The sequence below is a fragment of the Kogia breviceps genome, chromosome 8, assembly GCF_026419965.1.
Source record: "Kogia breviceps isolate mKogBre1 chromosome 8, mKogBre1 haplotype 1, whole genome shotgun sequence".
NCBI lineage: Eukaryota > Metazoa > Chordata > Mammalia > Artiodactyla > Physeteridae > Kogia > Kogia breviceps.
The window spans coordinates 30,371,596-30,386,362 of record NC_081317.1 but is presented as its reverse complement, the minus strand read 5'-3'; the positions used below and the strand labels follow the sequence as shown (position 1 = coordinate 30,386,362).

At 42.4% G+C, this 14,767-nt stretch overlaps 1 protein-coding gene across 3 annotated transcripts in view; it reads left to right on the top strand.

Annotated features, from left to right (window-relative positions):
* The first annotated feature begins 10,801 nt into the window (after positions 1-10,801).
* The window catches only part of GRIN3A (glutamate ionotropic receptor NMDA type subunit 3A), a 161,076-nt gene continuing 157,110 nt past the window's right edge, over positions 10,802-14,767 (top strand). For all 3 annotated transcript variants that reach the window (XM_059072835.2, XM_067041099.1, XM_067041098.1), the window contains exon 1: positions 10,802-12,203. In XM_059072835.2, the coding sequence (XP_058928818.1) occupies positions 11,505-12,203 (699 nt within the window). In that variant the 5' untranslated portion in view covers positions 10,802-11,504. The remainder of the gene's footprint in view (positions 12,204-14,767) is intronic.

The following is a 14,767-nucleotide window of genomic DNA, read 5'->3' as shown; positions in this document are numbered from 1 at the left end:
CCCAGCTCTCTACCTCATTTTGGGGTCTGTGATGAACAAACTTCAGGGTGGTCCCCATAATCCCCACCTCCTTATGTCCACTCCCTTAAATAATCCCTACCCTTGAGTAAAGGAAAGACCTGTGACTTGATTCTAACCAACAGAATATGGAAAGTTAACAGGATGTCAATCCCATGATTAGGTTATGTTTTATGGTAACGGTAATGGGATATCATTCCTTTGATTATGTTTACATAAGATTATCTTAGCTGAGTCTCTCCTTGAGGGCTTGAGAAAATAAGCTGCCAATTTGGAGGAGCCCAAATGGAAAGGAATGGCGAGCAGCTTCTAGGAATTACTGGTGGTCTCTAGGATCTGAGGGCAGCCAACAGCTGATAGCCAATCAAATACCAGGGCTCTCAGTCCTATAGCACCAAGGAACTGAATTCTGCCAACAGCCTGAATGAGTTGAAAGTAGAGTCTTTCCCAGTTGAGCCTTCAGATGAGAACACAGCCTGGCCAACACCTGGCTTGCAGCCTGGTGAGACCCTAAGAACAGGACCCAGGTAAGTCGTGCCTGGACTCCAGACCCACAAAAACTGTGAGATAATATGTGTGTTAATTTAAGCAGCTAAATATGTGATTTGTTATTATCACCAAGAGAAAACCAATACGGGGTTGAAATCCTTAAGGGGGAGAAAGATTGATTATATGAACCCCAAATAGGTTAAGAGGATCCCACAGAAGGAAGAACTATTCCCTAGGAACTTGGAGCATAACTTATGGGTTTGGAAGCTTTGTAGAGAAGCCCTTAAGCATCTGAACAGTAGCTGAGGGTAGCACCTAGATAGAGGCCTGAGGGCAGCCTCCCCATGTTCCACACTGCCCAGAGTTGTATGGACAAGCTTCAGAAAATTCTCATAGCTGCTTAAGAGATGCGTAGAAGTGGCTGAAAAGCCAATGGCTCAAAGAATCCTGGAGTTAGAACAAGGAGGACACAGAAGGAATGTTGCTTAAGGCTTCAAAAGAAGATGCAAGACCACATCAGGAGATGCCAGTGTAAGTCACAACAGAGAGGCAGCTGCCCACAAAGCTAACTCCCCTCACTGAACACCAGGACAATTCATAAGTCCACTTCCACCCAAGGAAAGGGAAGAAGGGAGAATGGGAGAGAAAGAACCCTAAGGGATTGTGTTAAATCAAACAGACTGAATATCCTTAAGTTGGCCTATTTTGTTTTTCACTATCAGTAGGTATGGAGATTTGAAAGCTATATTAAATTTTAACTATAGAAAGTAAAGTGGCACTTTTACAACCCAAAATGCCACAGATTTGGAGACCATAAAATTTGGGAACCCCTATATTTACTATATCAAATTTAAAACAATATTTATATGTATATATGTGTATTAATAATATATTTAGGCTTTATTTTATCCTATTAGGCCCACTTTCTGATTTCTGGCATATATTGTATTTTCTGTTGTCTAACATTTTTCTGTTGATTCCTTTATGTGTGATATTCTTACAAAGAACTCACTAGCAATTCAGGAAGTATCTTCCATTTCAAGCTTTATTTCTCATATCTTTTTAATGCTTTGTTAGAATGACAAAATTCTCTAACACCAAAACAGGGACCTTTTCACTTGTGTCTGCATTCTACACCAAACATTTATCATATCCCTAACACAGAGCTGATTTCGTTTCCACAAGTGATGTGTCAACAGTTATTAAATTATGAGTGTTCCCAGCCTTTATCCTAACTCTGGGCACTAAAGAAGATTCTGGCTTGAAGTCCTCAGTCTCCTGACAGCTGGATTGGGCTCAGTTCTGTCAGGGTTTGTTATGCAAAACCAGGAAGGAGAAAACAGTCTATGGCTGAGAAAATCTTCAAACAGGGAAAAGGAGATTTTAAGGACAATTTAAAATTAAAGAAATGTGAAAAAGTTGCAATGAATAAAGAAAATGAATGGGAAAGATAAAAACATTTTTTAATATTACTACACTGTATGTATCTCTCTTCATGCTATTTGAAAAGTGCAAATAAAGTATATGTTAAGATTATTTTGTGACTAGATGTATTCATTTTAACCTTGATAATGCTTATTCTAGGCACTATATGAATTTATGTAATTGTTTTTCGTAAGTACTTGCTGAATATGTTCAATTTCACGATGGTTCAATATCTTCATTGTGTTGGGTCATGAAAAAAGTGTGAATATTCACAGTGTGAGGTTACAGAAGCACTGAATTGGCCAAAAATTTCATTCTTTTTTTTCTGTAACATCTTAGGAAAAAATCCAAATGAACTTTTTGGCCAACCCAATAAATGTAAGAGCTTGGACTGAATGTGGGCTAATCCCAGGATATACTATGGAGATGTTTCAGAGTTTTTTCTTAACCTATAAATCTCTGGTTTATCTTTGGCATGTTTCTCCTGAAAGTGAACACAATGCATCTAATTAATTTTTCCCACAGATTTATACATGTGTATGTCACTTTGCTGCATAACAGATAACAAAACAATCTCAGCATTAAAGCATAGCACTTATTTCTCACTCACCAGATAGTTGTTCACTGGAATTCAGCTGATCCAGGCTGAAGTCATTTGGACTTGGCTTCAAGCTGCAGTTGGGTCCAGGTCTGTTCTACATACCTCTCATGGTCTTTGGACCAGCAGCTATCCAAAGAATATTTTTCTTTGGGTGAAAAGTGGGAGCTCAAGAAAACAAGTCCAACTGTGCAAGCACATATCAAGCCTTTGTTTGCATCATATCCACTAAAATTCCATTGGTCAAAGCAATGGGTTAGCCAAGCCCCAAATCAAGGACTAGGGATATATATTCCACCTAGCATGAGGCCATGTTACTAATACAGGGGAATAGAGAATGGAGATTAATAATTCAACTTGTACCTACTGCTAAATTATATTTTTATTATACACACATTTTATAATACATTATATATGAATACATTACTAAAGACTTTCCTAATATACTCATAGGATTCAGTGTAATTTCATTATCATCATATTTTCTGACCTTGTGAAAAATATAGTCAAAGATTGCATTAGCTAGTTTCATTTCTTTAAACCACAGCCCCTGACTATGTAGATAAAGACTTGCTGGCATTACAGAATGAGAACAGAATAATATACAGGCAACCTACAGATACTGTAGTCACTTGAAAATTATGGATGCAAAAGCAAAAAAGCTATAGACAATGGGAGATTATATCCCATATACATACATATTGTATCCCATACACACACAGATGCGTGCACCACTAACTGTGGATGCTGCCAGGCTACCCACTTCTGGAGTGAAGATGATATATTTCAGCACTGGAGAAGATACCAGTTTAAAAAAAAAAAAAAAAGTCTCTAATAGCAAATTTAAACCCCATGATGTTGAGGCTGATAAACCAGGAAAATCACAGCTTGATTTAGAAAGCAGCAGGGAGCTAGCAGGGAGTCTTAAAAAGGAAGATTGAATAGCTGGTACAATAGCAAAGGAAGATTGCTTTTGCTGAAGACCATTTTCAAAACTCCACAGAAACATGACTGAGCCACCAACCAGATGAAGGACTTCAGGAAGAAGCCATACTAAGGCTGGAGAAAACTGCAAACCTCTCAGCTAAAAAAACAAATGAAGATTAAGGCAGATATGGCCATTATAAATAAATGAGCTGCAAGTGTTTTCATTACCAGAAAAGCTCAGCCCTCACCTTAATGGCATCAAATATCAGAACCAAATAGGGGTCTCTTTGCTCGAGAGTAGATCAGAGGAGAAACACCAGACTACACAGCACCAGCTCCCCGATCTGTGGTCAGAGTAGTAAATTCTGCCTCCCATTTTTACTGCTATAAAAGAAATGGGATTTTAATTCTGCTGTGGAACCTTGGGCTATTCATTTATAGACTCTCTGCTGCAGGCATCAGCTATTTATAATTGATTTAAAACTACATAAATATATTAATATGTCTACCCTCTTCTTACTTTAGTAATTTTTTTTTAATTTTGCAAAAATGCATTGAGTTCTTCAAAATAAAAGAAATGTCATCCCATTCCAGAATACAGTAGTTATTATTTTCATCCTGCTTCATCCTAATCAGTTTCATTATACCAGCATCTTTAATGGACGGGATGTTTTCCCATTGAGCTCTTGGTAGAATCCCATGTGATCATAAGCTAATCACTGCTGCTACTGTCTCAGTCTTTCTCAGTCTGCCCTCCATAGTGTATACTGCAGTGATAGAACTGTTGGGGAGGGGAGCAATTGATTTTTTTAACCCAATTATGGCACCCCCAGAAGAAAAAGGTACAGTGTTTTTTTGAGGGGATTTCAAATTCAGGAAGAGGTAATTCCTCTTTCACTAACAATTTCTAGATGACTAGCTCTCATTTCAAAGAGAGGTTCAGTTCCCAGGAGGTTATCCTTCAGCAAAATCATAAGATCTTTTTCTTTTCTGTCTGCATCAATTGTAGCACTTGGAAACGGCACAAAGGATAACTCTGTTTAGCCAAAACTCACACATCACAATATAAAGTACATCCAAACTCATTTTTGAGTGAGCTAGCTTATTCCAAGCAAACTCTTCAATCTTTTGATCAGGATAGAATTCTTGTCACAGTCTATGAAGAAAAGACTCTGGTCTTCCTTATGAAGAATAAAGGTTGCCCTTGAACGAAACTTTTCCCAAGAATGTTCCAGAAGCACCATCCCAAATCACCTAAACTTTTACATATTGAAATATTTCTTGATATCCTGACTATGTGGTTGCTGAACAGAGATCCTAAGAAGGATAATGAGTTATGAGATAATATTTCCAATGACATCGCAACTGCAGCCATGGTAGGTGTCATTTCACAACTGAAATAGATAATATATCTCCTGGATATTTTGTGGCCCAATATGAGAATAGAAAATTATGATTCATGCCTATTTATGTGCATTATTAAACAGTGAGAAAACCATTCCCTAAGACCTTCAATATTAAAACTTTTAGAGTTTTCATTTATATACTCTGACAAGTGATAATCAAGTAGCTCTGTGATTATGTTCATCCCTATACAGTAGTTAGATAATGGTTCAAGAGCCAGCCAGGGCTGAAGTGGAATTTAAAAGAGCTCCATGGACTTTGGAGTCAGAGAATCAAATCTAGGTTTGCCTCCCAGTCCTTTGCAAATGACTCAACCTCACCAAGCAACAGTTTCATCATCTATAAAAAGTTAGCATATCATGTATACAAAGTGCCTGACATGAAAAAGACACTCAAGGTAATAAGCTCTAGAATAATGAAGATTTACCAATTCCTGTGCATGTTCTGAAAACCTCCCTTAAAATCTCTTTCTAAAGAAACAAAAACTATTTTTTAAAAAACAAAATGCTTTCCACAGATGTAAGTCATGAGATCTAGAAAGGCAAATAGCCTTTAGAAAATTCCCAAATTCTTTTGGCTACAGTTATAAAATTCATGCTACAAACTGGGCAAGAAAAGGTCCTTTAAAAATGTCACAATCGGTAATGGGCCAAGTTTTATTCTATAGCTCATTTGGATAAACACTAAATTGGATAGATTAGAATAAAAGAGAGAGATGGAGGGAGACTGCCATATTGGCCTCTCCGAGTCCTATTTGAGTTCCCTGTGGTGCGTTGTTTACGACAAGAATCAGGAGATCCAAACACTCAGCTAATGATCCTGGTGGATGCTGAAAAGGCCACGCTCTTGTCACAGCTGATAACTTACTGCCCTGACAACAACTAGTCTGAAGACACCACAGCTGTGTTCTTAGTCACAGCTGAAAGACAAGTATTGGCAGTTCCTAATTTATATGTTGGTAATAACTTTGCACTGAATTTGGTTTCTCAGGTATAGGTGATCATGTGGTACAAAAGAGAAGCCATTTCTCTTTATTTTTCCAGTATAAGGGCAAAGCTTAAGCACTATTTGAAATAGTCAAGATGGACTAATAATTTTTTGCTTCCTTTTCATCACCCCATTTTCTTAGTTCCTAATACTCCTTTTCTCCTGTTTCCAGTCCCTCAGATTGCCCAAAACTTCTTTAGTGAAATCCCACTGGTTCTTTTCTATATCCCCAAATTCCCTTATAATACAAAATGAATTCCTTTCCCCCCCCACCAAAATTCCAACACGATATTAATTTTACAACAATTGGGGTAAAATAATTTACACTAATGTGTGATAGATAGTCCCATAATCATGAGAGTTATTTGCAGTTTTAGAAGAGGATGACTATTGCCAAAATCAATGCCTAATTAGTAGAATATAGGATAATGTTACAAGGTTTCAAGTCGAGATAGTCTTTTTTTTTTTTTTTTTTTAACTAGGGGAACAAGAAAAGAATAATTAAGCTTTATATAGATGAGCCCTCAGGGTCTGCTCCTCTAAACTGACTTGTTTTTTTTTTCTAGATTCTCTAGATTCATTCCCTCCTCAAATTCTGCTATCATGGCTCCTCTACCAACTCCACATATTTTTTGGTTTGTTTGTTTCTACCCAGAAAACTTCTTATAACCACGAAGTCTCTCGCAATAGAGACAGAGAAGTTGACGTGGGAGAGGGCACCATTGGGCTCATGCGTGTTATTAGTTAAAGGTGAGCACACTTTTCATCTGAATATTGATTTTAAAAACCTACACAGTTACTATTGCATAAAAGACAGACCCAGATAGAAACATGCCATTTAATATTGTTGCCATCTACAAAAACAAAGCTAGATATGGGTAGAACCTGAAATATGTCAGGGTATAGGCAAAAAAAAAAAAAAAAAAAAGAGTTTTCCAAACCTTTATAAATGTGACAGTACTGATAGCCCTACAAGAAGCTTCCTCTTCCCGTGGAACTTGAAAGGTTTCACAGGATCCCACGTACTGCCATACAGACAACTACCAAGAGCTGTCACCACAACCCCAGTACACAGGGGAAAGCTTGAACTCCAGGAGGTTAAATGTCACAACCATAGGGAAACAGATGAGAACAGCATCCAAGTTCTTGACTCACACAGCATCCTCCACTGTAGCCTTTCCTGGGCTACCTCCGAATATCACAACTTTCAGTCTACCCATGCTGGGTACCAGAAAACACAAATGTGCACAAAAGCACATTTTAAATTGTGAACATTTGGATTTGTTTTTGTTTATTTGACTCTCCAACGTGGGTTCTTAGATTAGTAGTTGTCATCTCAAATCTGGTAATAAAAAGAGCTTCATCTTCTCTGGGTGAGCCAATTTCGACACTTGTCTGATTCTTACTACCAATAATGCAGCTGGGATGAACTTAAAATTTCTAATCCACACTGCCACTCACCAACTATGTGATGACTTTGTGCAAATAACTCAACTTTCCTCAGATATGATTTTCTATTCTATAGAATGGGAATCATAACACTAATGCAATAAAGTTGATTTATGATTTGACGGTAATATTATCTCTCCTGGATTACTGCAACTGCATCATACCTGGTCTCCTCACTTCCATCCTAGCCCATCTTTCCTCTACTTATCAACAGAGCAGCTAGAGTGGTCCTGGTAAAACGTAAGTCCATAAGTTCTTCTTAACTCTCTCCTTCCCAGTGCCTTCTCATCCCTTTCAGAGTAGAAGTCAAAGTTAATGATTGGCTTACTTTGTCTGCCGCCTCCTCATTGCCTGTCTGACCTCACCAGCTGTCATTCTTGCACTGGGTCATGTTGCTCCAGCAACTCTGGACCCGTCACTACTCTTCAAACATACTGAAAACACTCCCACCTCAGGGCCTTTGCACTTGCTATTGTTGCCTCTGCTCGGAAATTCTTGCTGTAAGTATTCATATGAATCACTTCCTCACCTCCCTTTAGGTCTTTATTCAAAAGTAATCTTCTCAGAGGGGTTTACCCTGGCTCCCCTACCTAAAATTACTACCCAGTCTCCTCCATAATACTTCTTTTTTGCTGCTTTATTTTTCCCCTTAGTATCAACTAACACATCCTACATTTACTTACTTGTATGTTTTATTGTCTGTCTCTCCCACTAAAACATAAGCTCGATGTTAGCATTTTGTTCACTCACTAACTATGTGACTTTGTGGAGGAAAAAAAAATATCCTCAACTTCTCTGAACTAGAGTTTATTCATCTATTCCCCTGGACAGTTCTACAGCAATGCCTGCACATAGCAGGAGTTTCATAAATGGTCACTGAACTGATGACTGAATCTTTAAAAAGCTTTCAAAATTATGACCACTGAAGCGTGAAAAAGGGGAAAGAAAAAGGAAGATGTGGGGAAAGGAGAGAAAAGAATCATGTCAGAGGGAGTCCCTGGTGGCGCAGCAGTGGTTGACAGTCCGCCTGCCAATGCAGGGGACACAGGTTCGTGCCCCGGTCCGGGAAGATCCCACATGCCGCGCGCGGAGCGGCTGGGCCCGTGAGCCATGGCCGCTGAGCCTGCGCGTCCGGAGCCTGTGCTCCGCAGCGGGAGAGGCCACAACAGAGAGAGGCCCGTGTACCGAAAAAGAAAAAAAGAATCATGTCAGAGATGTTCAGATTACAGTGATATGGAAAAAGAGAACCAAGCAGCATGAGGAAATGGGAAGGAAATCAGGGTAGCATAACTGAAAAACCCAGAAAGAAACAAGAGGAAGCACAAGAAGGGCTGCTCTTCACCATTCAAACAGTATTTGAAAGATTTAGCTATAGTTTTATCATGAGCCAGGGCAGCACTTCCTCAGAACTGTGGGAATCATCCTCTATTCTATGAACAACCAGTGGAGGCATTCCCCCCAGGTAGTCCAGGACTCGTGAGAGGCCTAAAGAACACACAACGGGAACCAGCAGAACCCATTAACAATTCCCGGGAAGTAAAAACGGAACCCGGGTAATAAAATAAAGTCTAACCTTTCTTTCCTTGGCGCTTAGTCCCGTTTCACTTACTCATGGGGTGCCAGTGCAGAGGCCTCACACTCAGCACTTCAGACCAGAGCTGCCTGGGAGGAACCGCTGCATTGACGCCTCTGCTCGGGAGCGGCGTGCAGAAACCACGCGGGATACTCTATTCAATATGGCGGCAGCGGGCCACGCCCAGAGACCCTGCGTGCTCTGCCTGGGACGTAAGCAGCACAGCTGTGCCCGCACGGTGAGGACTCTGCCCCTCCCCACTGACGAGATCCCTATAAAGTAGCCCCACCTGTAGCCTGTCAGGGAAAGTACGTTCTCTGGGGTGCGAGCCTGCACCTCTCTGTTCTCTGATCAAAGAAAAAAACTTTACTTTGCTTCTAAACTGAACTTGGTCTGTTCTGTTGGCTCCAAGGACACGGGGCAGTAGGACCCTTGTTAGGGCCTGACTGGAAAGGGTTAGTAACACAGCGGCTCTCGAATGCCATTAACAGATGAGATCCAACTGTTCTTCATCACTGACTACTCTCCTGGGAATCTGGCTTGAACATACATGTAATGCCAGGTACTCAGATAATCACTCGAGGGCATGGTCATAATGTGGAATGTCATATTCCTCCATGCACACATACTCATAGACAGACAAACACACCTCCTTACTACACAATTAATTGATTCCCAGTCTTCCTGTAAGGCAAGGACCACAAAATTCGATAGTTTTCTTATTCAGATCCCAATCAGTGGAATCATCTGGAGCAAGAGGAAAGGTCCAGCGTCCACGCATGAGAGCCTCTCTATGGCCTCAGGAAGAATCCTTCCCTTCCGGTTCAGACTCTACTGTGATTTCCACTTTTGCCTCATGGGAGTCTTTTCTCCAGCATCTCAGTCTTGCAAGAGCTAATTAGAATGTCGGGTAAGGTTAGCTCTGAGATGACTTTTCAAGATCTGTGCTGAGGAAAACAACATTCACTTTGCAAGCTTCTTGGGAATTTTATTTACCTAGAGCCTCTTCATCCCAAGGATTTAAAGCAAGATGGAAACTGTAGCTCATGAATCAAAACAGCTCTCCAGAGCTAAAAGCTAGCTGTATTTGCATAACAATTTACCGGATCCAAACAGTAGGTCTCGGTCAGGTAAAATAAATCGCCAAGGTCATGGTTCTCTGGAAGTGCTATTGAAATTCAGAACTCCTGATCCCAGGTGCTTGCTCTGCCCCATGGATCTCTCTCCTACTCTCCTTCTAAATGAAACTGTGACATAAAATAAAATAAATGTACTGTATGTGTGGAAACCACAGGCCTACCCTTAACCCTCTCCTTCCTTCTAACTCCAGATCGTTCAGCTCATGGAGGAAAAGATCAAATCATAACTCACTGACCTCATTGTATTACCACACAAATGAAAGCACTTACTAGTAACAGTGATCTGGAGGACGCTTGGTCTAAACTACAAACTGCTGTTGACTGTGCTTGAAAATATACTTTCAAAGTATTTTTAAATCTCTTTAATTTCTTGATCAAATAATTGCTTCGAATTCACTGTTATAATTTTGAGAACCCCAGAGCACTGGGATCCTTAAAAAATGGCAAAGGCCCATGAGCCAGAGAGCAGGAAGCCGAGATTCAACGTGTATATGATTCTTGCTTTAATACCCTCAGCTAGAAAAACCGTTAAAGCAAGCCATCGAAGAGAAGCTTCTTAAAATCACGGCCTCTTTCAACCTACTGGATTTCAGATTCCTCGGGCGCAACTCCGAATCCAGAATTCTCCCTCTTAGGTCTCAAGGAATTTCGCAAACTATGACCCCTAGCCTTGGAGGGGAGAGAACTTGCCAGGGGCGCGGGAAGCGCCACCCGGGAATCTCACCAACAGTGGGCGTCTAGCACAGCCAAGCGACAGGCTGGCGCCAGGGCTCAGCAGCAGAGAGGCGCCGGCTGAGGCGGGGAGAACTTTGCGCTCCCAGCAGAACCACCCTTTGCTGGCCAGTCGCGTCGCTCCTCTGGGGAAGCCAGCGGCGGCGGCGACTGGGCGGAAAGAGGACGAAAGAAAGGAAGAGAGGAAGTAGCGAGGGAAGAAGAAAAATGAAGCCAGCGCTGGGGGAGCCCGCGAGAGGGTGGCAGACGGTAGAGCAAGGAGGATTTGGCTGCTTTACCGCACCCCGGGCGTGAACGCCTTCTCCTGCGCGACCCCAAGGAAATAAGTGGGTCTCGCCTGGGCGAGACAAGAATCCAAGTGAGAACCTTGCCTCCTCGGTCACCGTTGCCCCCTAGGAATCCCAGCCGCTTCTCAGTCCTGCTTCCCCGCGGGGCCGGACGCAGTGCCCGAGCCGCCCTGCGGATGGGGCGGGCGGGGATCAAGCGCCCAAGCCGCGGGTGACCAGCGCCGCCCGCCCGCTCAGCGCAGGGACAGGGCGGGCAGAGGATGCGAGGCGGAGGGACTTGGGAGCAGGTCCCCAGACTGCCTAGGGCGCGCTAGGCTCCAACTTGGATGGCCCGGAGTCCGCTTCAGCTCCTAGGACAGCTTCGCCGCGCGGAGTGAGCTGCCAGCGGAACCTGGGGGCGGAGACCTTAGGCGGCGGCTGCCCGGGGGAGAGCCGGGGTCAGGAGGGGGCGCGCTTTCTCCCTGCGGGTCTCAGTAATGAGGAGACTGAGTTTGTGGTGGCTGCTGAGCAGGGTCTGTCTGCTGCTGCCACCGCCCTGCGCACTGGTGCTGGCCGGGGTGCCCGGCTCCTCCTCGCACCCGCAACCCTGCCAGATCCTCAAGCGCATCGGACACGCGGTGAGGGTGGGCGCGGTGCACTTGCAGCCCTGGACCACGGCCCCCCGCACGGCCAGCCGCGCCCCGGACGGCAGCCGGACAGGCGCCCAGCGAGATGAACCTGAGCCAGGGACTTGGCGGCCCCCGGCGCCCTCGCCGGGCGCACGCTGGTTGGGGAGCACCCTGTATGGTCGGGGGCCGCCGAGCGTACGGAAGCCCGGGGAGGGCGACCGGGCCGAGACCCTGTGGCCTCGGGATGCCCTTCTCTTCGCCGTGGACAACCTGAACCGAGTGGAAGGGCTGCTGCCCTACAACCTGTCTTTGGAAGTAGTGATGGCCATCGAGGCGGGCCTGGGCGATCTGCCGCTCTTGCCCTTCTCCTCCCCTAGCTCGCCGTGGAGCAGTGACCCTTTCTCCTTTCTGCAGAGCGTGTGTCACACCGTGGTGGTGCAAGGGGTATCGGCGCTGCTCGCCTTCCCTCAGGGCCTGGGCGAGATGATGGAGCTCGACTTGGTCAGCTCCGTCCTGCACATTCCAGTTATCAGCATCGTGCGCCACGAGTTTCCGCGGGAGAGTCAGGTGAGAGGAGTCTGGCGCGTGCAGTGGACATGGGCACCGCTGGAGGCCGGGACGGTAGCGGGGGCGGAGGGAGGGCGGAGGAGGAGAACGCGGATGAAGACCTGAGGGTCGTGGGGCTTTGCGACTCTGATATTGTTTAAGGATCGGACCATATCCGTAGGTTATAGGTAGAAGGATCTCAGTCGAAGTAAAATAAAACATTTTAAAGCGCAGGTGGAAATAAAATGAGAGGTAGAGTAGCAGATGGAAGTAAGGAAGTGGGAGAATATGCGAAAAAATCTTCACGTTTTGACCAGTTGGGAGAAATCTAGTGGATACCCTATGGAAGTATTGAATAGAAGCCGAAGTTCAGGAGCGTGGAGAGCACTCGAGGTTCTACTGACTAGCGCGGGAAATGGGCATAGAAGATCCCAGACTGCCAGTCTTTCACTCCCCTGAGGAACTCTAAAAGCACCTGTCGGAAAGAGCACCTGCCCCTTCTGTCTTCTTTAGACGATGTCCCTGAGCTTTAGGCGACGGTGTAAAGAAGAAAACACCTCCCTCTGAATTCCTATGAGTAAACAGGAAATCTGCAATTAGTACAGAAGCAATAGGTAGAGTGGTTATTTAGTCTTGGGTATTGAAAGGCATTAGAAATATTATCTGATACCGTAAAAATGGATGGGAGGACTCATTTGGGATTGTTTCTTTGTCCCTACTCTTTCTCTATGTGATGTGGGTTCAAAGACTAGCTATATTTAGTTGTGCTCAGCCCATTTCTGCTCCAATTATCTAGAAGTAAAGAAGACTATAATGATTTAGTTTCCTATGGGTTAAAAAATATATATATATATAGTTTCAATAAAGGAAGCTATTTGAGAAATTAACTGTTGACAATTAATAAGATAAATATTTACAGAGAAGGTGGGGTCCTTTTAGCAATAGGAGTTTTCTGCATTTTGTGCATTATTTTTTAGTAAAATATCAAGCATTATTGAGTCTTGCACAAAATATTTATGAAACAAATAGGTAGTTGGTGTTGGTCCCATTTTAAAAACTGAGAAACTGAGGAAAGTTCTGAGACTTGATCAACATTGGTTGGTGTACTAATAATAGAGTCCAGACTCGGGAGAATTTCTAACTCTATATCATTTTCATTCTATCACTGTAGCTGGAAAAAAATATTTCTAATCTCTCTTCCACTTTCAATATACATACAGAGATAAAAAAAATAAAATGAGTAAGCAAATATATGTGAAAAGTTTGATCAAATCTATGTGTAAAATATAAAGAGAGTACTAAAGGTTTCTTTTTCTAGAAAAATGAATCTTATATTTTTAATTTTAGGAAAGGCAGCCTCAGGCTAGTTTCAGCAGTTGCCCAGAAGATTTCTATTTAATGCTGAACTGTAGAGATTTGATCTGCAGAGTGCAGGCTAATTAACTTTTATCTGAAATATTTCCATCACCTGAATCTGAATGACTGTAGGCAGCAGATGGGAAGGCATGGAAAACACAGGTGCACAATGCTGCCAATGCCCAGAGTGTTATAAACATGAAATTGCATCCATAAGGTGTATCATTATTAATAGATATGCAGAATAAGATCTAACAAATGCAAGAGTCAGCATCACTTGCTTCTCATCATTGCTTCTTTATTACCTAATACTTCATACATGCCAATAATGTTCACATTGTCGACTCCTTTCCATTTGTAGATTGTTTGGCAAGAGTCTTAAATAGCAAGAATTTTCCCCCAAATTAATGTTCCTTAGAAGTGAAATTGTCTGTGCTTCATGATGAATTTTTGTAGTATACAGCACACTACAACTTGGAGACCAGAGAAACTGTGAAGAAGCATCTAGAGTAAGTAAATTTCAAAACTTTAGGACCACTGGAGGACGAAGAGTCCTCCAGTGACAACCCTTGCAAGCTGACAATAAAATAAATACTATGTCAAGCACATTTACTTCTGTATTTCAATTCAGAAGTGTATTTTAAATCACTGTTGTCATTGTTACTTTCATGGCACACATCTTGAAAGGGAGGGATTATTTTATTAACTCAGATCTAGTTTGGCCAACTGAGGACACTTTCTTTCATTTATCTTTGTGTTTTAAATTCAAACATATCTAACCTGTCTTACTTTTAGTATATAATTTAAATGTCATTCTATAATGTCCTATATTTAAAATGTCCAGCTGAATGTCAAGTCACTGTAACATGTAATTTTAGGATATGACCACCATCTGCTTTCAGCAAAAATAATAACTGATCTTCCCCCTGGCTTCTGAAAAGTAGACCTTTCTCTAATACAATGATGTGATTTTTTTTAAAACTTTCTAGATATAAGAGAATGATGAAGTCATTTTACACATTAAATCAAATGGACTTAATTTAGCCACTGTCCTTATTAGAATCTATGCCCAGTGACCTGATTTGTTGACTGTGCCAGTGCACGATTAAAGGATTCTAGAAGAGAGTGGACTTGTCCACACAATCAGACAAATCAGAATTGCTTTTAGAGCAGGAGCAGCAAAATGTTTTTGCCCACTTTCTTTTGAGCTACTGATTTCTTTCATATGA